At 32.4% G+C, this 24,440-nt stretch overlaps 1 protein-coding gene across 4 annotated transcripts in view; it reads right to left on the minus strand.

The window, feature by feature from the left end:
- Positions 1-24,440, minus strand: part of LOC105331210 (MAM and LDL-receptor class A domain-containing protein 2) — a 100,041-nt gene that overhangs the window by 72,657 nt on the left and 2,944 nt on the right. For 3 of the 4 annotated variants that reach the window (XM_066086118.1, XM_066086117.1, XM_066086115.1), the window contains exons 2-12: positions 9,057-9,372; positions 6,732-6,865; positions 6,487-6,554; positions 5,606-5,784; positions 4,866-5,300; positions 4,658-4,776; positions 4,503-4,570; positions 4,106-4,359; positions 3,140-3,753; positions 1,053-1,120; positions 153-337 (exon numbers count right to left, since the gene is read on the minus strand). In XM_066086118.1, the coding sequence (XP_065942190.1) occupies positions 153-337; positions 1,053-1,120; positions 3,140-3,753; positions 4,106-4,359; positions 4,503-4,570; positions 4,658-4,776; positions 4,866-5,300; positions 5,606-5,784; positions 6,487-6,554; positions 6,732-6,865; positions 9,057-9,372 (2,440 nt within the window). Of the gene's footprint in view, positions 1-152; positions 338-1,052; positions 1,121-3,139; positions 3,754-4,105; positions 4,360-4,502; positions 4,571-4,657; positions 4,777-4,865; positions 5,301-5,605; positions 5,785-6,486; positions 6,555-6,731; positions 6,866-9,056; positions 9,373-12,960; positions 13,118-24,440 lie in introns of those variants that run through there. The other variant, XM_066086116.1, reaches the window with a different exon arrangement.

Raw genomic sequence — 24,440 nt, forward strand, 5'->3', positions numbered from 1 at the left:
CTTACAGTTCATCTGTTTAAAACTGTCTTAAAATAAAAGCAACATTCTAAAATCTGTTAGGATTAATTAAAGTTCTCTCAATTTCATGCGGAAATTATTCCCTGGTGTTTAATTTGGAATCTACAATAATTTAAGTGTAATAGTGTACAGACCTCTGGTGTGGATATCTTTGTATGTCACATTGAGTCCAAGCACTGCATTCAGAGATGGCAATCTACTTGTTGTGACATTGTAGACAACCATCTTCGACATGATCATAGAGTCATTATTTGGCATAGCCATAGTGCGTTTGTGGAAGAACTGGCCATAGGTGATCAACACTCCTAGTCCATGACGACTAAAAGGTTCGTGAAATAACCGATTACAATGTCAGATATATTTTATAGACCATGCAAATAAATTACAACAAATCAATTCTATTTCATTCTCTCCAACAACAATAAACAAACTTTTGACCTCCTCTTTAAAATAATGTCAAATTTAAAATAGGTATCGGGATTACTTTTTCTGTGATTATATATATATATATATATATATATATATATATATATATATATATATATATATATATATATATATATATATATATATATATATATATATATATATATATATATATATATATATATATATATACACACACACACACACACACACACACACACACACACACACACACACACACACACACACAGACAAACTGCGAAGAAACAGTTTTATTTTCTACACAATTCCTTTAAACAGAAATGCTGTAAAGTATGGGGAACAAAACCCCATCAAATCAGTAATTACATCATAATGGTTCTAGCTCCAAAAAGACACTCTGGAATCATTTACTATACTGGCGTGCGACCAGTTCTTGCCGAGTATCATTTCTCACCAGTACATTGCGACTTCATTTTTCGTTTATACTTTTATGTGTTGATAAAATGACGTCACAATGTACTGGCGAGAAATGGTACTCGGCAAGAACAGGTTGCACGCCAGTAGATCTTGACCTTAAATAATATACACCTCAACCAGCACTGTCAAATCATTATCTGTCATCATACCTCATGCTCTTCACTTCACATCCCATGTAGTTTTTGTCGACAAGACTCGCATTATATAATGAATCCACCTACAAAATTTTAAAATGACAATATAATAACTTATCTTTGTAACCATTTCAAATTTTGTAATAAACGCATAAACGCTTCTGTATAACGTTAGCTACTTCACAAAGTAGAAATTAGTACATTTGTATGATCCATCATCCGGTGCCGGATATACTGGAATAATGGTAAACATTCCTATCGAAACATATACTCATAGTTATAGTACCCCATATCCTTACATTTCTTTACCGCCTCCAGTCAAAATGGTCGATCGTTGTTCAACACTGGACAATGCAACAGCTGTGCAATGGCCCCTAACGTAATATTCAAAAGTTTTGTGAGGTTCTGTAGTTTGACCCATAACGTTACACCTTATCTTACGTTCCTTCGATTGCCTAAGCATTATTAATAATCACTCGTATTTTACTACATTAAGGGTAATGATATTAGCAATTAAATTTTTAAATATGATCACAGTGCAGTGTCTGTGCAACAGAATTATCGTCTGTCGTTTTTCCCGCCAAAAAAAGGGTAATTATTTGACAACTTGTACTTTTGTTACTTCGTACCAAAATACTAATTTTTTTCTGGTACTTGTTAGTTTTCGGAGGAAAAATATACTTAATTCACATTAAAAAAAAAAACCAGAATTTTTTTGATTTCCATGAAAAATTGTTTATTCTACGACCGTGTGTGTGTGTGTGTGTGTGTGGGGGGGGGGGGGGGGGGTGTAACTGAAATGTTTTTTTTTTAAGTCTGCATCTATAACCTATATCACGTAATTATACATGTACCTTCTCGAGAACTAAATTTATGACGATATCAGAGGTTTTCATGCGGGGATTGGGGTTAGTCCAGCGTCTATCTTTTTAAAATAAGTTTTGTAAAATATATTTGACAACTTTGTAAAGGACTAAGTGCGGTTTAATGCATTTTTTGCCCCCAAAATCAAAGTTTTAGAAAGAGCTTTGAAAATAAGGTGAAAGATAGTTAAAATCATATTGGAAATAAAGGTGTAAAAGGTTATCACCACAGTGACGTCATAAAGTAGAAATGACGTCATGAAGATTGCATTATTTTGATAAATTGATATTTTTTAGCAAAATATGGGTGTTTTCCGATGGTTTTTCGACTAGGAAACATCGAGCGCAGGCTTGCTCAAGTACCATTTTTTAGTATAATGTGTATAACTATCTGAAGAAAAAAATATGTTAAAATCGCACTTGAGCAGACCTGTGCTCTATACTTCCGAATGCAAAATATAGAGCAAAAATGAGAATATTTTCATTTGTTTGCAAATTTGCGGGAAATAGGTCATTTTGGTGACGTCATAGATAAATAGTGAATGAGCAATGATGACTAAACTCAAGATAAAAGTTTATAGGCATCATCCATACAATGATTTGTGAAGATTTTATTTTTATACGATACTATTAAAAAATTGGTTAAAATCGGGGGCAGATATTTGACCATACTGCACATAGTCCTTTCAGAGGATCCGCACATACATGTACATGTATGCATGTGTGAAACACTAGTTACATATAACATTTTGCTGAATAGTCAACTTGCACTTGCAAAATAAATATTTCACCCATCTAAAATAAATTAATCAATTATAAATCAATTAATACTACATCGATCGAGCTAGAACACGAACTGCACGGACTTCGCGTGCCGCAATATACTTCTGTAAAAGATATTAAAGTACCGTTAGGCCAAAATGTATTTTTTTTGCAATGACCGTTAATTGACACTGATGGTCTGTATGAAAGTCATACATAGAGAAATCAGTTTAGATTTTTATATACTCTTAATCTTAACAAAGATTTTTGAACTTCAATTACTGACATATTAAAATTATTTTTACCTGACACATCTTGACATATCAGCTACGGAATCAGCCTATTGATTGAAGGCTGACCAACGCTGATGCGACTTTCGCGAATTCAACAATTTCTGATGATTGCGAGTATAACGTTAAACCAATATGAGTATTTCTTTATGAATAATTCTCGAAGTAAAATGATTTTTGATATTACCGTTGAAATGAGAGTGGACTCCATACTCTTGTACATAAAACTACTAGGATCGGCATAGTCAGGGTGGTACGGAACCTGGTGCAATTCCACGTCAGTCAATACAACCATCTCGGCTAGATCTTTCGATGGAGGTGTCACTGATTCCTCTGTTGTTGGAGTCTCTACTGTTGTCATAGGTGTTGTTGTTTTGGAAGGCGCTTGCGTCATCATGGTTGTTGTTGTTTTAGTTGTTGTTGTGGGCGTTGTTGTTGTTCTCGTTGGTGTTGTTGTCGGTGCTATTGTTGTCTTCGGCGTTGATGTTTTCGTTGGTGTTGTTGTCGGTGTTGTTGTTTCAGTTGTTGTCTTGGGAGTTGTTGTTGTTGTTGTAATCGTGGGTGTTGTTGTCGTTGTCTTGGGCGTTGTTGTTGTCGTCGGTGTTGTTGTTTTAGTTGTTGTCTTGGGAGTTGTTGTAATCGTGGGTGTTGTTGTCGGTGTTGTTTTAGTTGTTGTCGTGGGCGTTGTTGTTGTCGTAGGTGTTGTTGTAGTTGTAGAAGGTGGTTGTGTTGTTTCAGTTGTTGTTGTTGCTGGTGTGGTTGTTGTGGTCGTCGTTGTTGTGGTCGTCGTTGTTGTTCTCTCTTTATACCAAAGTTCATGCCAGATTTGAGTTATATGCAATGTACGTATAAATCGGTAATTTCTTAATTAAGCTCTTTTTCTTACATTTGCAAATTAAGATTAAGGCAGCAAACAACATAAAGGTGATAGATGGCGTTTTAAGTGTTTCTAAAAATATTTGTAATGATGGATTTGATTGATATCATCATACTTTAGTAGTTAAAATATCGGGTTTCTAAGACATAAATTTTGATCAATAAACTTTTGATATGTACCATGCTATCTTTTATTTCCAAGCCATTTTCTACTGATTTTTTTTCACAGTGTAGTGAGCCACCTTACAAAAGGGTGAAACAAGAAATCAGCGCGTACCTTCAACCTCAACGACAGAGGTTTCATCGATGACTAATGTCGTGGAGATCTTCGTAATCTCGCCCGTGGTGATCGCTGTCGTCAACACCGTGGTTACCATGGAGACGGTTATAATGGGGACAGGTCGAGTGGGTGCTGGGGTGGCGGAGGTGACATTCTTATCCTCTGTAGAGTTCGTCGAGGGAGTTGGGGGCGGGGGAGTAGGAGGGTCAGGGTTGAAGATAATAATGTAAATGAAAATTATACTCCCTTTCCTGACAAAAAAAATGAAAAAAATAAGAATGCTCAAGAATTGAAAGTTAATCACTAAATACATTTTTTTTTATTACTTAGATGATTTCGAGAAATGATTTTTTAAACAAAATTTTAAATTTCAATGTTTTTAAAAAGAACTCACTGAATTCCGGTCACGTGAGTGCTGTTGTATCTGTCTCCAAAGGAACTATTCCTGTACAGAGTGTCCATCTACATCAAAAACTCTCTCACGTTATTGGCAAAGTCGAACTCATATGGACTATGTAAAATTTTCTGAGTTATGTTATCTTTACTTACGGTGTTTTCGAAGTCGTCTTTAACCGTTTGATACTCTGGATTGCTTGTGTCATTTAATTTGTCATCCCAAGTTTGGTTTACTTTGATCGTCCCATCAAATATAATAGGCTGAGGGGGAGCTGCAACAATTCACAAACAATATGTACATGTAGGACTCGACATTTGGAACGACAGAAAATACATTCAGAGAGAATGTATATATTTATACCTTCTGTTGTCGTTGGTCGTTCAGTAGTAGTTGTTGGTATGGTTGAGCTCTGTGATGTTGTAGGGATACTCATTGAACCTTCTGTTGTTGTGGGCTCTGACGCTTTTGTTGTTTGCTCTTGCGTTAACGTTGTTGTTGGCTCTGTTGTTGTTGTTGGTTCTAGTGTAGTAGTTGTTGTGGGCATTTCAGTTGTTGTCAAGGGTTCTGGCGTTGTTGTTGTAGGGATTTCTGTTGTTACGGGTGTTGTTGTGGGTTCTGGCGTTGTTGTTGTGGGCATTTCTGTTGTTGTTGTTGGTTTTTGCGTTGTTGTTGGTTTGGGTGTTGTTGTTGTTGGCGTTATTGTTGTTGTGGGCGTTTCTGTCGTTGTTGTGGTTTGCTCAACTGTTGTTGTCGGCAATGTTGATGAAGTAGTCGGTAGCTCACTGAGTGATATTTCTAAAATCGAAGGAAGATTTAATTATACTCACGCGTTGCTCCTTTCGTTCTGTTTACTTGCACAATCCCAAATTTGCTTAATGATTTTATGGGTTTAATTTCAAGAACCATTGTGTTTTATAGTTAAGATATGCATCATCTTTACCGTTCTCTTGCTATGTAGACGAAAATGGGCCAAAATGCCTCTTGTGAATCAGAATTGACAGATTGACATGTGGCCAAACTTTGTTTTGCTGATTAAACTGAACGACTTACACTTTAAGAATGGTGTGTACGAGAATAGTAATAGACTGTAAATATTGTACCTTGAAGGCTGACGGTTGTTGTGGGATCTACAACAATATTTGGGTTCAACTGGGAAATCTTCCCGTCGGTTACGGCTTGTTGTAGATGATTTTGGACGGAAGTAACCGTGACGTCAGAACCACTGGTGGATGATGGCGGGTAAAATACGACAACGTAGACGAACACCACACTCCCCTCCCTACAAATACAATCCACATGCAGTCTATTGCAGGAACCCTGATGAAAGTACATGTATTATGACTACCAAAAGTGGCACTGATAGTTACGCTAAAGTTATTGACCATGTATTCCGTGTTGTACATGTATATATATACTGTGCTTTTTATAACCATTTTTTGTTTTATTTGTTTTTATTTACATTTTCCACTGTCTTTTTTTATGATAACACAACGAATCGATTTTGTAATGTACAGTCCAATAAATTCAAATGAAATGTTGGGCCATAAGCGGCGATACTGAAAATATTGTTAAATAAATAATAAGGAATCATTCTTTGAATATTATGAGATCAAAATGTCTGTCGGGACGTGATCAAATCTATCATAAATCCCGTCGGCCTCTTTTTTTGCGATTTGATCACGCCCTGACCAAAAGTATCCCCTCGTAATACTCAAAGAGTGATTCCTTTTAACTTTGTCACGAAGATTTTCTAAGCAAGAAGTTCACCACAATTGAATAGTCTGCATATAGATATTGCTATTCATTCTCTTCATACTTTTAATGAATTGTAGTGGACTTTGTTGACTGTATAGGAAACACAGCAGAGAGGAGGATATGGAAACGTTTTAACCTTCATTGACTATCATTTATATGAGATGGATCCTAATTTTCTAAGTTCATAATTGAACTTAATAATACAGAACACCTATATGGCACGTACTTGATATCCTCCACAGTTGTATAGCCATACAAGGCTTCAAGGTCTGTGTTTGTGTATACGCCTTTCATCTATGATAGAGATAAATATACATTGTATAAAACATACAAAATACAAGAGATGTGAAACGTGAAGAATACACCAACCACTACCATTAAAAAATGTATTAAGCTCAAGTTTATTTTCATAAAATGAATTTTGATGCAAAGAAAACTTATACTAAAATTTCCTTTCTTTTACTCGTGTACCATTATTTCAAAATCTCTCGCTGCATCTCTATAAGCTGCCGAATTTTTGTCGCTGTACAGCGCATTCCATTGCTGCTGTGATTTCAAACTTCCTTTGAAGGCGTACGCTTTTGGCATCTCTTTCTTATTCGAAGCTAAAATTACAAGCAAATGATATAAAATAATAGAGGTATACCCTTGATTTTTTTTATGAATATCCATGATACATGTAGGGAATTTTCATTTGTACATATACACTGTAAATTATAACTTTAAAATAACAATCGGAGATACGCTGTAAAATCTTCAAGCATCTTGATAATAGTATCAAAACTCGGGCATTTAAAAAGACAATCACAAGAGGACACAATGTTTGTAATATGATAGTGATGATAAGAACAAAGAATGATATTATATAAACAGTTTCTTTTTTCCATCCATGTATCGACGTCACAGAAAGCATATCGACCGAGCAGCGAGTTCAATTTGCTTTTCTGTGCAGTTGTTCTAAGTCTAAACATGGATTAACCGAATAAAACAGCACTGTTTTTTTGTTATATTCATATATTTTTTCATCAGAACAAACGAGAATATGCATGTATCATTATAATATATTTAAAATACAATTCAAACTGAATTTCCATGTCCACTTCAAAACGTGGTATAAAGCGAACAAATCGTTGAAATTGAATCACAAGGTAATAAAAGTTAATTAAAATAGTTACGTGCATACATTTTTATTCATATAAACCATCAAATTTTATAAAGACAACTTTAATAACAAACACGAGATACTTATAAATGTACCGGTAACTCGGACAACTGAGCTCCGACTACCAGTGCAGGGTGGTGGTGGTGGGTGGTGGTGGTTGTTGGGTGTTATAAATAACTTTAATGTTTGGTACCTGGGACACACTAATTTACCGCTATATATGTACTGGTATTTAAAAAAAATATGTATGACGATTAATTAAAATTCTGACAAAGTAGTAAACATCTGCATTACATTTCCATTATTTATTTCTTAAGGAATCTGAAACGCATTGGTAAGAGAGAGCATGGGAAAAGCCGTGACTTGCCTCTAAGACGCAAGCTTTAAAATATTTGGAATAGCTTAACTTCATGTATACGTTAACGAAGTAACAGTAGGCGACTTGGCTCAGTGTGAAATGATTGTGCGGTCCTCAAACCAGAGTATTCTTTGCAAAAATCGTAGCTCCCAGAAGAAACAACTCTTCCGTCTCAGTGAAGACGCACGCCAATTATAGACCACCATAAGTTTTAAATGTAGGTGATTTAGGTTCAGGGAACAAGAATCTGTATTATCAACTATGCAAGTTTAATGTGATTACAGGAACGTAGCCTGCCCCCCCCCCCCGCCTCCCCCCCCCCCCCCCCCACTTTTTCTCGCAGCAACAAATTTGTTAAAATTTACATATAAAAAATTGAATTATCATGGAGTTGCCCCACCCCCACTTTTTTGGGAGTATGTAAAAAATTGATATGAAAATAAGGAAATGAGAAGTGAAATTGAAGTTATATACTAGTCCCCCCCCCCCCCGGATTACGATTTTGAACATTTTGGAGTTTAAAATTTCCCCCCTTTTCCTTTTTTTTTTTTTGCTTGTCAAGATTTTTTGGATGAGTCTGCCCCCCCCCCCCCCCCCCACTTTCAAAAACGATGCTCCGTGCCTGGATTAGCTGTTTTACATACATTTAAGCATTCATACCCTCAACATTTCTTAAATCATCTGTTTGATTTACAGACATGCAACACGATTTGACATTTTGAAAAAAAATAACTCGTTCAGTTTTCCACTTTTAAAATTCGTATTTTTAAATAAACTAAATTTGTGAATAATCCCACCATCCAGCAAATGGACCAGCGAGCGTGTTGGTGGAGATTGAAATACTTGTCCCTTAAGAGGGCTCGATTGACGTGGCCATTTCAGACTATATTGGAAAATACTCAAATTTCAAAGCCTACTAGTATATACACATGTATATTGAATATCTCTTTACAACTTAAAAATTATTTATGCTAGATTTTGCTATCATGGTATCCTGTCTCCTTTTATGACAACAATGAGTTAGACGACCAACACAACCCAAAAAAAAAATCACATGAATTATTATGCTTTATACAATACACATGTTATTTATCATAAAACTAGTAACGCATTGTCAGTTTGATGATTTTTTTTTTTACCAAAACTCTTACATTTACAATAATTATTTTTTACTTACAATGTAAAGCATAATTTATAAAAATCTAAGGAAGATCTGATGGTTAATTTGTTGACTAGCCTCTTTAACATACATGTTTAGAATAAGACGTAAACTTACATTGACTAGTGAGATAGATAATAACGGCTGTTCCAGCGACTATGGCAGTAACAAATACAACAGCCACCAGTGTCCACACGATCCGTGCCGTTTTCCGAGATCGGGATCGGGATGACGCTGTCTCATGCAGCCGGTCCAGCGAGCCCTCTTTTGCCCGATATCCATATGGGTAGAGGGTGCTGGGCGTCTGTGGGAGGTAATCCGGGTACACACCTAGGGCCGAGTGGCCTACTTTTGTGGGGTGGGAATACAATGGATTGTCGTAGTATTCATTTGGAGGGAAGGAATAGGAAGACTCTGGTAAATAGTCTCGTTCCTGAAAACAGAAACATAACAAATGAGGAATCAGTAAAATAAATAAATAAATAAATTTAAAAACAAACAAACAACTCCCAAATGCTTTCGTTAAGCATACTTTTTTGAGGCAACAGATGCTTTTGTTGGTTGTTTGGAAATTGCAAAAGATTTGAAATCAGTTTTGCAGAAAAATGTGACCTCATCGCAAAATAAATTCTGATAACGAATTCTACATGTGCATGTCACATATCACTTAAAAATTTATGAATACCTTCCTTTTGTTGGAAATTGTGACGTGCATTACAAAGAATGCAAGACATTTGAATACTCTGAAAATATGATATGTTCAATGAGATTGCATCAAAAACAGCCCCAAAAAAGGCAAAAAAAAAAACAAAAAAAAAAACAAAAACCCACAAGCTTATGCTGTTTTTATATTTTATATTATATAAATAAAAAAATCATACGTAGTAAAATCTTTCTGTTAACAAATTGTACTCTCAAAACTTATTTATTTATGTTGTGTCCTACAGTAGAGCTGTGTGCACTGAGGTATTTTGTCGAGTCGTTTCAGATATGTTACGCGATATCTTATATAGCCAGCTTGTCTGCTATCTATATCCCGTTTATTATTTATTCAGGATTTGTCAGGCATAACAATTTGTTACATATACTTCTACATGAAATTAAGACATTAAAGAGATTCTAACCGCTCCCGTATATTTGAAATGTGTTATACCCATAAAATTATTTCATTCTTAATTGAATCAGCAAAAGTTTAAAGTAAGGTAAAGTACTCTGATATAAAAATGTCATTAGATGCGTCTCATTAAAGCATTTGCATCAAGAAACAAACGAAATATAGCAGCTGCATGGAGGCCTAGTTGTTTTGTTATGATTTGCTTTTAGCTGCTCTTTATATAAGGATAGAGGTTTTTGAGAATGTCTTTAAGATATATATCTAAAGAATGATAAAATCTTTATTTTAATTTTGTTTATGCAATGCTCAATTTTAACTTATTAATAAGGTAATACAAATATATGAATTCTGATCACAGCATAATTATACTTATACAAGTAAACAAAATTACTTTTCAATATTTTTCAAAGAGATACATTTCGTATAAAAAATGTACGTGTATCTTAGTCGTATACTTTACTTATTATAAAGATTATAAATAATTTGTTAGAAAGGCATAATTTTTGGCCACTTTTTTGCCTTTTGTATTATAGTTTTGATTTTGGAAGCCTTTCCTTGTTAAAAATGCCATTTTCGGAGTTATGATGTTTAGGCAATCTTGTCAAATATTTAAGTATATGCTGTTTAGAGTGGCCTTCTAAAACTTTAATGCATTATATTCGTTTATTTTCAACGTCATTTTTTCAATAAATGTCATTAATGGAACCTGATATGCTGTAATGTTATCTTTTATTGACAAAAAACCTAGCTTCATCGTTGGTAATAATTTTTGATAGCGGAAAAGTTTTACTGAAAATATTGTTTTGCCAAAATGTAAGATACATCCGCTATTTATGAAAATGTAAAATTTAAGAAAATAGCAGCGATATTGATTTTTAATTAAAAATGATTTTTATCTGACCGACAATATTGTCGTTTTTCTTTACAAAACATTTTAAAAATATTTGATGTCATCCATGCCCATTTTTGTGTCTCTTGGGTACTCAAGTTTTACAGGAAAATAAATTACATCCTTATCAAGATGATTTTTTTGGTGAGTTTTTCTCTGCTTGGGTGTCTCAAGATGATTTATTTGTTTGTTGAACTTGAGGTGATACAGAACATTAAACTTGAATACCTGCTACATGGTTTGACTGCAAATTTCTGTAGCGTTTCTTCATACAAAATGACAATAACTTTTGATACTACACATCGAACGCATTAAACTTCTTTTATAAAATGAAGCGGTTCTATATCACATATTTTCAAAAGTATTCCATGAAAGATGAAGATTTCTGTTTAGTTGAAATCGTTTGACGGTATAAAAGATTAAATCGTGTCTGATTTCATCGAAATTCCAATTGTATGTACCTGTAACGCGCATACACTTGGAATTATGTACATGTATTGTTCTCAATATAAAGAAATATCCCAACCTAATGATACATGTACATGTATAGATAGGCAGGATTTTTTTGTAAGAAAAATAAAATAACGTCCTGAAGATGCCTATGTTTCCCGCATAACATTATGTTGCTAGAAATAGAATTAACTTTCATAAAACAGTAATAGAAGGGAAACTTATCAAAATGAAGAAAATATGTAACCCATTTTTTCGTTTCACGCTCATATATCATCACATGAAATATCTTTGTTTTTCTTGGACATGTATTCTTCAAACCTTTGAGAAATAGCGACCATGAAGTCGGATTGTACAAAATACATGTATATGGAATCTATGCTAATGTACATCAAATTAAAGTATGAAATCTGTTGATGAATAAATTGATTTGAATTCGAATGAAAGAATAAATAGGTATCTGTGCTCGCAATCAGTCGACAACTCTTTAAGCATATCTTTAACCTTCAATGTTGAGTAAATAAAAAAATATAAATCGTATTAAATTTGAAAATGAATCTATATGAGTACAACAAAGTGAATAAAATAAATGAAACTAACATTTATATTTTATGACTTTTTTGTATGTTATGAATTCGCTCAGGTGCCACATATTTATCTAATGCTTTACCCTTGAGATGTCCATGCTTACTGAAATTTTGAATAGCTTAGTTTAGTCCGAAGAAGGCCAATGTTTAATTGTAAAAAGAAAGAATAGCCAAGATTCTACAATTGAAAAAAATCAACCTAAAAGATTTTTAGTTGTGTTCATTTTAATACTGGACATGTACTGGAATAAGGGCCCAAACAGGACAGAATAACGCTATGATCGACAAACATGTGCTTTAAATATTACTTATATCGCAGCATATTCAAATTTAATTTTGGAGTGGTTTAATTGAACTGGTTTTGCTGAAAATAATCTACTGTTTGGTTAGAATTTTGCAACGACGTAAAAAGTGAACTAAAATGGCATACATAATTAACAACTCGCCTAGCTATTTCATTTTGAGCCTAAACGTGGTACTGGCATATTTTTGATAATTATTATTGACAAAAACCAAAAACAAAATATGATTGAAATTCACGACTTAAAAAATCGGATTTAAATTGACAGAAGATGATGCCGCTAAAAATACAATGCACAAATATACAGAAACCTGTTTATCACGTTCAGGTAAGGAACTATAAAAGCTTAGCTTTAAAAATTACAGAAAGGATCGACAAACGATCTCACTTTAGAAAATAGATAAAACTTATGATGTAGTCAGTCCTCTTTTCTCTCTCTCCCCCCCCCCCCCCGAGTCTTATTAAAAAGCTTAAGCTATCTTAATAACACATCTTAACGAATAATGGGATATATGTGCTTATTTCAATAACAAACGTCCTACAAGAATCAATAACTCTTGCACACTAAATGTCTCGATGGTCTGATTGGAATTTAGATTCACAGAAAAAATCAATACTAGTGTTATTCCCAGACGATTTATTCAGACGTTTACGGATTGTATAAAAGCAAAAGAACTTACCTTCCGATGTCCATATTTATTCATATTAGTAAAATGGAAACACTATCACAACCATTAATCGATTTGACAGAAAAAAAATGTTTGGTAATTTTAATACAAAAAATATCCGACGTTAAAAAGCACAACAGTTTATTGGCAATGTCTGCTAATGTCTGACCATAATAAACGCATTCATCCAAGACCTACTCGAACATTTAAATGCTTGTAAACATTATGAAATGGAGCAACAACTTCCTGGTCTAAACAGACTTTTGGGTAGAAAGTGGAAATATTGTAAAACCATAAAACGGCTGGATGGGCCTCGATGGTTTGACCATACGGTCTTTTTAGACTATATAAATTTCTTTGAGAAGAGCTATGTATAAAACATACAGGAAACCATTACATTTTATAGATGAAAAAATGAACTATTTTTTTTATTCTTCATTATACTTTAGTTTATATATATCTTAACAACCCTACTCCCTCGATTAAGTTTGATTAAATGGATATCAAATATATTTATGACATCATAGTTAGCTATGATATTAAAGTGTAAATGAAAAATGCATTAATGAATCATTTTTTAAAAAGATGTCAAATGTTACCGCAACCAACGTATATTCGGACTTTTCCTTTTATATGCAATAAACTATCCTAGATGCGTAATCTACTTCCTAGTGTCATAATTATCGTTCGTATGAAAATCACCTACACGAGTGAATCAATAAATAATTCTAGTTATATATATTGTATTTTAGTTATGCATTTTTATTTTTAAAAAGTCAAATGATTGCGATTTTCGTTTTATTTGCATGAATAACCTTTGAATCTGGTTGACGGCATGCGTATCTCATTTATAGATATCTAGATATTTGTTAAAACGTATTGCGTTTTAAACACTAAAAGTAAATAAAGAGATGACGTTCAAAATGTAAGGTTTTCTCCTTCGCATATACGTTTAAAAAATGTCTTTTGCGCACTTTGGGTGAACTGAACAAATATCATTGAACTTTATGCATATACATGTACATCGAATGTTTGGTTTGTCGATAAACCAAAGGTTGTGATATATAATTCGATGTTGAGTTTTTTAAAGATAATTTTTCCATTACAATCTTACAATGATTTACTAGTATATTTCTAAAGGTCAGGCAAAATATGAATGTAAATTATCGAGCTACTTTCAAGATACAGAGCTTACAGTGTGATGTAAACAAGGCTCCTGTCATATAGGTTTGTTTACATATGTAATGAACACTGGTAGAAGTTATGTTTTCTCAAATCAAAAATTCAAAATTTGTTTGAAACCTTGCTTTTTCTTCAATATATAAACAAAGACAAGGTTTGTGCTCTAGATCTGTTAACATAACATAATTTTGAGTTCTGTATCTAGCTAATAACCCGTAGATTGGCACACAAAATTTTATTGAAAATCCCGAATGAAGCTCTTCTGAAATTAGTTAGGCAGAGTAAGCACCCTAAACAATTAAATTTAGTGTTAAAATTGATAGCAAAGACAAGAAAAACATTCATGTTAGCAACCTGTCTAATATTTGAGAGAACCTTTATTGACAAATGCATTAAATGCATTTTTCATTACATAATTCATTAATACGTTTGCCATAGCAAATGCAATAACAAATGCATTAATGAATGATTTAAAGAAAAGGTGACTCGACAATTCAAAAGCAGATAAAGCTACATGTGTATAACAGAGGCTATAAACACATTTTGTTTCACTCAATATATCCTCCTAGATGTTTTAAATACCAGAACCGGCACAAAATCAATCTCAAATCCCCCAAGTTTTAAGCACATCAATAGAACCGTTTTAACAGCTTGGACTTGGCAGTACGAGACAAACTCTGATTTGACGAAGGCGGGGTCTATTAATGCTTAGCTGTTCAGTCATTAACTAATTGAACGCAATAACACTCGCTTAACCCAGAGGTGTATATTTTGCAGAAACAGCGTCAATTTCACACAGCAGAGCAAATTTTGGCAAAGAACTTTCCAGTTTTGACTGTCTATAAATATTAATGAGCTTCTTTTAGCGATTTAGAAGAAAGCAGGTCAAGATTTATATTTGATGAGCAAACAAGATAGTACCATCCCACAGAAAGTCCAAGCTCTTGTTAAAACGGTTCTAAGAAAAGTGTAATCAAAAAGACAATTCAGTATTTATTAAAACTGGAAATATTTGGCTATTTCTTTTAAAAATGATTTAAAGCTGGCTCATACACAGGCGAAATTGCAACGTTTGTTCAACATTACTTGAGCATACATTGAACATATAAATTCTAAAACATATGTTCGCCATAAAAAACGAGCACCAAATGTTAAACATATATTTTTTTATAAACATATGTTATTCGCATGTTTAACATATATCAAACATACATTTTGAATAGTCATAATATGATTAACATGTGTTTATTAACATATGTTAATCATATGTTGAACATAAAAAGGTTAATTACATTTTGTGTTAATATCTTTTTCACCTACACAGCACGTATAACATATGTTTTATGCATATATTTTGAAATGCCTTTAAATAGTTTACTGCTGATTCACCTCTTTTTGTTGTATTACCCTTCACAGATTTCTTACAAAAGAACACAGCTCCTATACCAAAGTTACAAAAACGTTTACGAAAAGATGGTCTGTTTTAGATATCTTTTAAAATGATCCATAAATGCTTTACGACATCAGATGAATTTTTGATATCCCTTCTAAACGGTTTTCTTGATATGTACCATACTTCCTTTTTTATATCCATTATATAGTGCCATAAGTAATTAAGTAACGTATGAGATACATATTGCATATGTTAAGTGACCTTTTATTATGGTTAGAAAATATTTGTTATGTTTTTTTTTTAGGAAAAGGACATAATAAGTTTTGGAACTTGAACCCAATCCCATTGAGTTTATACGATAAAATATGGTTCAATCGAACCTACTTATATTAGACATCGCATTGATTATACTTAAATATCTTACATGCGTTTAATAAGCCCTTTTTAAAAGTTTTATTTGTCAGTCTTCGTTTTAATTACATATACATAAAATATAAACAAAAATAATTTAAAAATCTGATTTTTATCTTGGTTTAATTCTGGGGCAATTTTTAGAAATTCAAGTGAATTAGTATTTTATTTGTTGTATGAAAAACTCTTAAATACGACTGTGAATATGCGTATCTTTAATATGGACTTTATCTACAGATATCTAAATATTTGTTAAATCTTTTTGCGTTCTAAAATATCAAAAGCAAATAAAGATGTAATGGATTTCTCCTTCGCAAAAAATTCTGGAAAAATTGTATTTTTGCGCACTTTGGATGAAACAAATTACATTGTTTGAATTATTCATATCGAATGCAGGTTTGTCGATACACCAATGGTTGTACAGTTGGTTCGATTTAAAAATGTTAAGATCGAGTTGCCCCATCTTTTTCTTAACAGTATTTGCTTTGAATCAAATGAACTTGGTCATTAAAAGGTCTTGGTCACGATTTGAATTTTTTTTAACATCTCAATTTTTTTATTCATTCAAATCTATACAATTCTTTGCAATGCATTGCAGGTCAAGCGAGAAAAAATCTGGCAAAATATGAATGTAAGTTGGAAAGTTAGAGCTAACCGATAGCAATGTTTTTTATGTAAACATGGCTCATGCGTTTGTTTACATATGTTATGAACACTGGCAGACGTTAAGTTAGCTCGCACCAAATTTTGTTTGAAATATTACCTTTTCTAGCATTTAATATGTAAAAAATGGTATGTGGTTTTTTTTTACGTAACAGAATGTTGAGTTCTGTATCTTGAGTATAACTCAACGATTGCGCTCATAATCAATTTTGATTTAAAATATTCAAATAAAGCATTCTACACATTCAACAACAATAACAATTACAAACTTTGAAAGTTTCGTGACCATGCCTCTTTAACACAGTTTTTACGACAAATATAATCAATGGTTGTTGCCCTTTTGCATTAGATGTACATCATTTCATAACTGATATTCTGTACCTGGTTACATTTGCATGATTATCACTAAACTGTTGTTAGTTTTTACATTACTACGAGTATACCTACTTTATTGGTTTAATTCTAGAATATCTCTTTTAAACTTGTTCTGTTAGAATAAAAAAAATGAAAACTCATTTACATATGCACACACACACACACACTCGCGCGCGCGCCGTACACATTCTATCTATTTTTTATTTCCGTGGGTTAGTAATAATATTATGCCTTTTACGTATCATTTAGCAAAGTGAATAGGAGAAGACATATTTTATCGTGTTATGCTTTTGTTCTTCAATTTGAGTGAACCGGTTATAGATCTTTTTTAGCTCACCTGAACTGAAAGCTCAAGTGAGCTATTCTGATCACATTTTGTCTGTCGTCCGTCTGTCTGTAAACTTTTCACATTTTCAACATCTTCACAAGAACCACTTGGCCAATTTCAACCAAACTTGGCACAAAGCATCGTTAGCCTAACGGAATTGAAAGTTGTGAAAATTAAGGACTACGCCTTTTTGCAAAGGGAGATAATTAGGATTTTATGAAAATTTTCCAAAAAAATTCAAAAATTTTCTTAATTCTCACGAACCATAAGACCAGGGAAGCTGAAACTTGTGTGGAAGCATCCTTATATACTGTAGATTCAAGTTGTGAAAATCATGATCCCCAGGGGTAGGGTGGGGCCACAATGGGGGTCGAAGTTTAACATAGGAATATATAGAGTAAAATTTTTTTTTCTCAAGAACTAATCAGCCAGGAAAGCTGAAACTTGTGAGGAAGCATCTTTAGGTATTATAGATTCAAAATTGTGAAAATCATGACCTCCGGGGGTATGGTGGGGCCACAATGGGGAGGGGGTGTAGAAGTTTTACATAGGAAAATGTAGAGTAAATCTTTTAAAATCTTCTTCGAAAATAATCAGCCAGGAAAGCTGAAACTTGTGTGGAAGCATCCTCAGGTAGTGTTGATTCAAAGTTGTGAAAATAATGACGCCCCCGGAAGTAGGGTAGGGCCACAATGGATGGGGGGGGGGGCAAAGTTTAACATAGGAATATGTAGAGTAAATCTTTAAAACTCTTCTTCTCAGAAACTAATCAGCCAGATGATTCTTTATAATTGTTAAGACCTTGGCCCATGGACAATTCTTCGGCCCCACAAGAAGGTTCAGAGTTTGATGTAGGTTTATATCCCATATATAAACAATTATTAAGGATCTTTTTGAGAACTGCAATACTCAACATGTGATATGACTATAAAATCATCCTCTTAGAAAAGGGACTAATGATTATAAACATAAGAATATCCAGGGGGGAAAAGTGATTTTATTTATACAGGATCTACATGTATTATTGTATTATTGTACATTGCTATCTTTTTTACACTCAATATTGTTTAATGTTTATGAAAATATTTTATATAAAATGCTTATGTGTCAACACAACCCATAACTTCAATTAAATATGAATTCATACTTAATATATTTAATGGATTTATCAGCTCATCTGCGAACACCACAGATATTATGTAATGTCATGTTTTCAGAAGGTGATTAGAAAAATAAAATTATACAAAATTGCGATGGCATGATTCGATTAAGGTGAACTATGTCTTGATTGCACTGCATTCGTGATTTAGCTTGTTAAAACTTTTTAGGATTTTGATTTTAAATATCCTATTTTTAAAGGTTAACTTTCTTAACGATTCAACAGTTTGCATTAGTCAATCGTTCTATTTCATGTAAAATTTAAATCTGTTTTAAATAAATATTATCTTGATAATTAAGTCTGACATATCTTGCAAATTGTCTTTTGGATTGCCTTTCATTTATTATAATAATAATAAGGAAGTATTTCAATACGGTAGACGTTCCAGTGTGCATAATTATATACATTCAAAAACTTGTAGTTGTATGCATGTTATTAACATGTTCGTTTCAAGGAGGGGTGTTTGAAAGTAAGCAAACGTGAGAAATTTAATCTTCAAGTCGCAAAACTGTAAGGGTATTCCCCGAAAAATGCGTATTAAAATATCCGTTTCTCACTCCTTAAGTACATAGCTATGCATTGTATATTGCCGCTCCCAATCATAAAACCATTTGCTTTAGTTTTAATACTATAGTGGAATTTTGCATAAAAGCCTTAACTTTTTTAAAGATTGAATTCACAAATAATATCAGAGGCCAAGCACGTAGCATCGGGGTGGGGGGTAGGATATTAAGATATTATATATTACGCCCCCCCCCCCCCCCATTAGAATTTTCATGATTTTGGGAAGTTCTCTTTTTTGTTGTATTTTTGTGAGTTTGGCGCCCCCTTTCAAAAACGATGATACATGTACGTGTCTGGCGCCCCCTTTCAAAAACGATGATACATGTACGTGACAGATGGTACCATTAAAATGCAAAGGCTTCAATAAAGTAGATCTAGGACTTAGAATATTGAATGTGACTGAATTCGACACCACAAAGTATATCATAATCTTGCCCATAGAAAAATCAAATTGATTTATTTCTTACATCGTATACTGTGGAATCATTAATTTTCGTGGGGACCAATTTTCGTGGATTGCTGAAATTTTATAGGTTCATGGGGACGTAATTTCGTGTATTTTCTAATACCTACAAAACGAAATATTACTTTTTAACCCTAATATATTATTCGTGGAGGATGTTAATTCGTGGATTATAGGTACCCACGAAATCCACGAAAATTGAGCCACCACGAAATCTAATGATTCCACAGTAATAAACTAAAAGTTAAGGAGAAGACTACATGCGGTATTATGCATTTCTCGCCCCCCCCCCCCCCCCAAAATTATAATTCTGTAGAGTGTTTTAGATATATGGATGAATTTTTTTTAATCATATTGAAAATAAGTATATATACCTGTATATATAATTAAGATACGTTGAAAATTTCAATCCCGGTGCCGTCTTAATGTAAAAATGGCGTCATGAAGATTGTCTTATTTTGATAAAAAAATTTATGAATGTTTTGGAGCAAAATATTGGTGATTTCCGACGTTTTTTTACTCTAAAACATCACGCGCATGCTTGCTCATATAAATTTTTTAAACTAAAATTAAATGTGTATAATTATATTAATAAAAACAAAAATTGTACTAGAACAGACCTGCGCTATAACGTATATTTCAAAAGATGTCAATATTTTCGTAAGTTTGCAAAATTGTGCTGATTAGCCCATTTTATTTACGTGATAAATGAACGGCTATTGAACAATTATGACTGATAACAATCATTGCATTACTATTATATTTCGAAAGATATAGTCTAATTGCAGCGGTGTGTGCATAAACATTGAGTAAGGCGCGTTGGCGCGTTATAAAAATATGTAGATTCATGAATTTGACCATATCAAATGTACAATGTTGTCCTTTATGAAATATATATAAAATATTCACATTTAACGAGAATACAATGTCAAAAATTTCAATCCTGTCATGCCAAGTTATATAATTTGAAGATCAATGTCTTCGTTTCTTGTACCATTGCTAAAACATGAAACACCTCCAGAAAACATACACATTTCATTATGTAAATCAACACACTTCTTAATATGATTGGTTTTTTTTTTACTATTAGTGATATTTAATATTTTCATCAAATTGAATAAGAAACACAATTTACTCGGTCATTCTCCTAGCGAATTAGAAGAAAGCAGGTCAATATTTGACGGCTAGATTTAATTAGCACACAAGAAAGCAACAACCCACAGAAACTCCAATCTCTTGTTAAAACTGTTCAAAGACAAATGTAATAAAAAAAAAACCCAATTCAGCATTTATTAAAACTGGAAATATTTGGCTATTTCTTTTAAAAATGATTTATACATATAGGTGAAATTGCAACGTACATGTATGTTCAATATTACTTGAGCATACCTTGAACATATGTTCTAAAACATTTGTTCGCCATAAAAAAAACGAGCACCTTTTGTTAAACATGTTTTTAATAAACATACGTTAATCGCATGTTTAACATATATCAAACATACATTTTGAATAGTTATAATATGATTAACATGTGTTTATTAACATATGTTAATCATATGTTGAACATAAAAAAGGTTAATTACATTTTATGTTTATATCTTTTTTCAATAACTTTTTTGATTGCCTACACAACATGCATTACATATGTTTTATGCATATTTTGAAATGCCTTTAAATATTTTTTATCTTTCAGTTTACTGCTGATTCACCTCTTTTTGCTGTATCACCTTTCACAAATTTCTTACAATGGAACACGCTCCTGTACCACAGTTACGACAACGTTTACAAAAAGACGGTCTGTATTAGATATCTTTTAAAATGATCCATAAATGCTTTACGACATCAGATGATTTTTTGATGTCCTTTCTAGACGGTTTTTTTTATATGTACCAAACTTCGTTTCTTCAAAGTTTTATTTGTCAGTCTTCGTTTTAATTACATATACACAAAATGTATACAAAAATAATTAAAAAGTCTGAGTATTATCTTGGTTTAATTCTGGGGAGATTTTTAGAAATTGAAGTGAATGAGTATATTGTTTGTTGTATGAAAAACTCTTGAATTTGACTGTTAATATGCGTATCTTTAATATGGACTTTATATACAGATATCTAAATATTTATTAAATCGTTTTGCGTTTTAAAATATCAAAAGCAAATAAAGATGTAAGGATTTATCCTTCGCAAAAAATTATGGAAAAATTATATTTTTGCGCACATTGGGTGAAACAAATTACATTGTTTGAATTATTCATATCGAATGCAGGTTTATCGATACACCAATGGTTGCACAGTTGGTTCGATTTAAAAATGCAAAGATCGAGTGTCTCATACTTTTTCTTAATAGTATTTGCTTTGAATCAAATTTGAACATGATCATTAAAAGGTCTTGGTCACGATTTGAAATTTTTTCTTAACATCTCAATCTATTTTAATCATTCAAATCTATACAATTCTTTGCAATGAATTTCAGGTCAAGCGAGAAAAAATCTGGCAAAATATGAATGTAAGTTGGAAAGTTAGAGCTAACCGTTAGCAATTCTTTGTTAAATAAAAATGGCTCATATGTATGTTTTTATATGTTATGAGCACTGGCAGACGTTAAGTTAGCTCGCACCAAATTTTGTTTGAAATATTACTTTTTCTAGCATTTATTATGTAAAAAGGGTCTGTGTTTTTTTACGTAACAGAATGTTGAGTTCTGTATCTTGAGTATAACTCAACGATTGCGCTCATAATCAATTTTGATTTAAAATATTCAAATAAAGCATTCTACACATTCAACAACAATAACAATTACAAACTTTGAAAGTTTCGTGACCATGCCTCTTTAACACAGTTTTTTTTACGACAAATATAATCAATGGTTGTTGCCCTTTTGCATTAGATGTACATCATAACTGATAATCTGTACCTGGTTACATTTGCATGATCGCTATCACTAAACTGTTGTTAGTTTTTACATTACTACGAGTATACCTACTTTATAGGTTTAATTCTAGAATGTTTCTTTAAAACTTGTTCTGTTAAAAAATATGAAAATACTAATTAACGTATGCACACACACACACGCGCGCGCGCGCACGCGCCGTACACATTATATCTATTTTTAAATTTCCGTAGGTAAGTAATAATATTATGCCTTTTATGTAACATTTAGCAAAGTGAATAGGAGAAGACATATTTTATCGTGTTATGCTTTGGTTTTTCTATTTGAGAGAAGCGGTTATAGATCTTTTTTTTTAAGTGTTGTAATCAACTAAAACAGTTCATTTAACATACAGGTCATGCTATCTATTTTACACTCTATATTGTTCGATGTTTATGTAAATATTCTTATATAAAATGCTTATGTGTAAACATAACCCATAACTTCAATTGAATATGAATTCATATTTAATATATTTAATGAGTTTATCTTCTCACCTGCAAACACCACGGATATTATGTAATGTCATGTTTTCAGAAGGTTATCAGAAAAATAAATTTATACTAAATTGCGATGGCATGATTCGATTAAGGTGTCTTGATTGCACTGCATTCGTGATTTAGCTCGTTAAAACTTTTTAGGATTTTGATTTTAAATATCCTATTTAAAAAGATTTCTTAACGATTCAACAGGTTGCAATATTCTATCGTTCTATTTCATGTAAAATATAAAATCTGTTTTAAATAAATATTACCTTGATATATTGCAAATTGCCTTTTGCATCGCTTTTCATTTATTATAATAATAAGGAAGTATTTCAATACAGTAGATGTTCCAGTGTGCATAGTTACATGTACACTGTATATACATTCTAAAACTTGTAGTTGTATGCATGACCATGAGTTGTTATTGACATGTTCGTTTCAAGAAGGGGTGTTTGAAAGTAAGCAAACGTGAGAAATTTAATCTTCAAGTCGCAAATCTGTAAGGGTATTTCCCGAAAAAATGCGCATCAAATTATATGTTTCTCACTCCTTTTAAAGTACATAGCTATGCATTGTATATTGCCGCTCCCAATCATAAAACCATTTGCTTTAGTTTAATATTACAGTGGAATTTTGCATTAAAGCCATTAGTTTTTTAAAGGTTGAATTCACAAATATCAGAGGTCGGGCACGTAGCATCGGGGGGAGGGGGGGGGGGGAGGGGTAGGAAATAATGAATGAAATTGAAAGATACATGAATACTACGCTCCCCTACCCCATTAGAATTTTCATGATTTGGGGAAGTTCTCTTTTTTTGTTTTATTATGAGTCCGACGCCGCTTTCAAAAACGATGATACGTGACTGATGGTACCATAAAAATGCAAAGGCGTCAATAAAGTAAATCAAGGACTTCGATAACTCTAGAATATTGAATGTGACTGAAGTCGAAACCACAATGTATATCATAATCTTGCCCATGGAAAATCAAATTGATATATTCCTTACATCGTACAATTAAATTAAAATTTAAGGAAAAGACTACATGCGGTATTATGAATTTCTCGCCCTAAAAATTGTAATTCTATAGAGTGTCTTAGAAATATGGATGAAAAAGTTTAAATCATATTGAAAATGAAGATATATATATATATATATATATATATATATATATATATATATATATATATATATATATATATATATATATATATATATATATATATATATATATATATATTAATATTTTGAAAGTTTTAATCCCGGTGACGTCCTAAAGTAAAAATAGCGTCATGAAGAGTGTCTTATTTTGATAAAAAAATTATGAATGTTTTGGAGCAAAATATTGGTGATTTACGACGTTTTTTGACTGTAAAACATCACGTGCATGTTTGCTCAAGTAAATTTTTTTAACCATGATGTGTATATTTATAATAATAAAAACAAAAATCGTACTTAAACTGACCTGCACTCTAACGTGTATTTCCAAAGGCATAATATTAAGAAAAGATGTCAATATTTTCGTAAGTTTGCAAAACTGTGC

The sequence above is a fragment of the Magallana gigas genome, chromosome 5 (genome assembly GCF_963853765.1).
Source record: "Magallana gigas chromosome 5, xbMagGiga1.1, whole genome shotgun sequence".
NCBI lineage: Eukaryota > Metazoa > Mollusca > Bivalvia > Ostreida > Ostreidae > Magallana > Magallana gigas.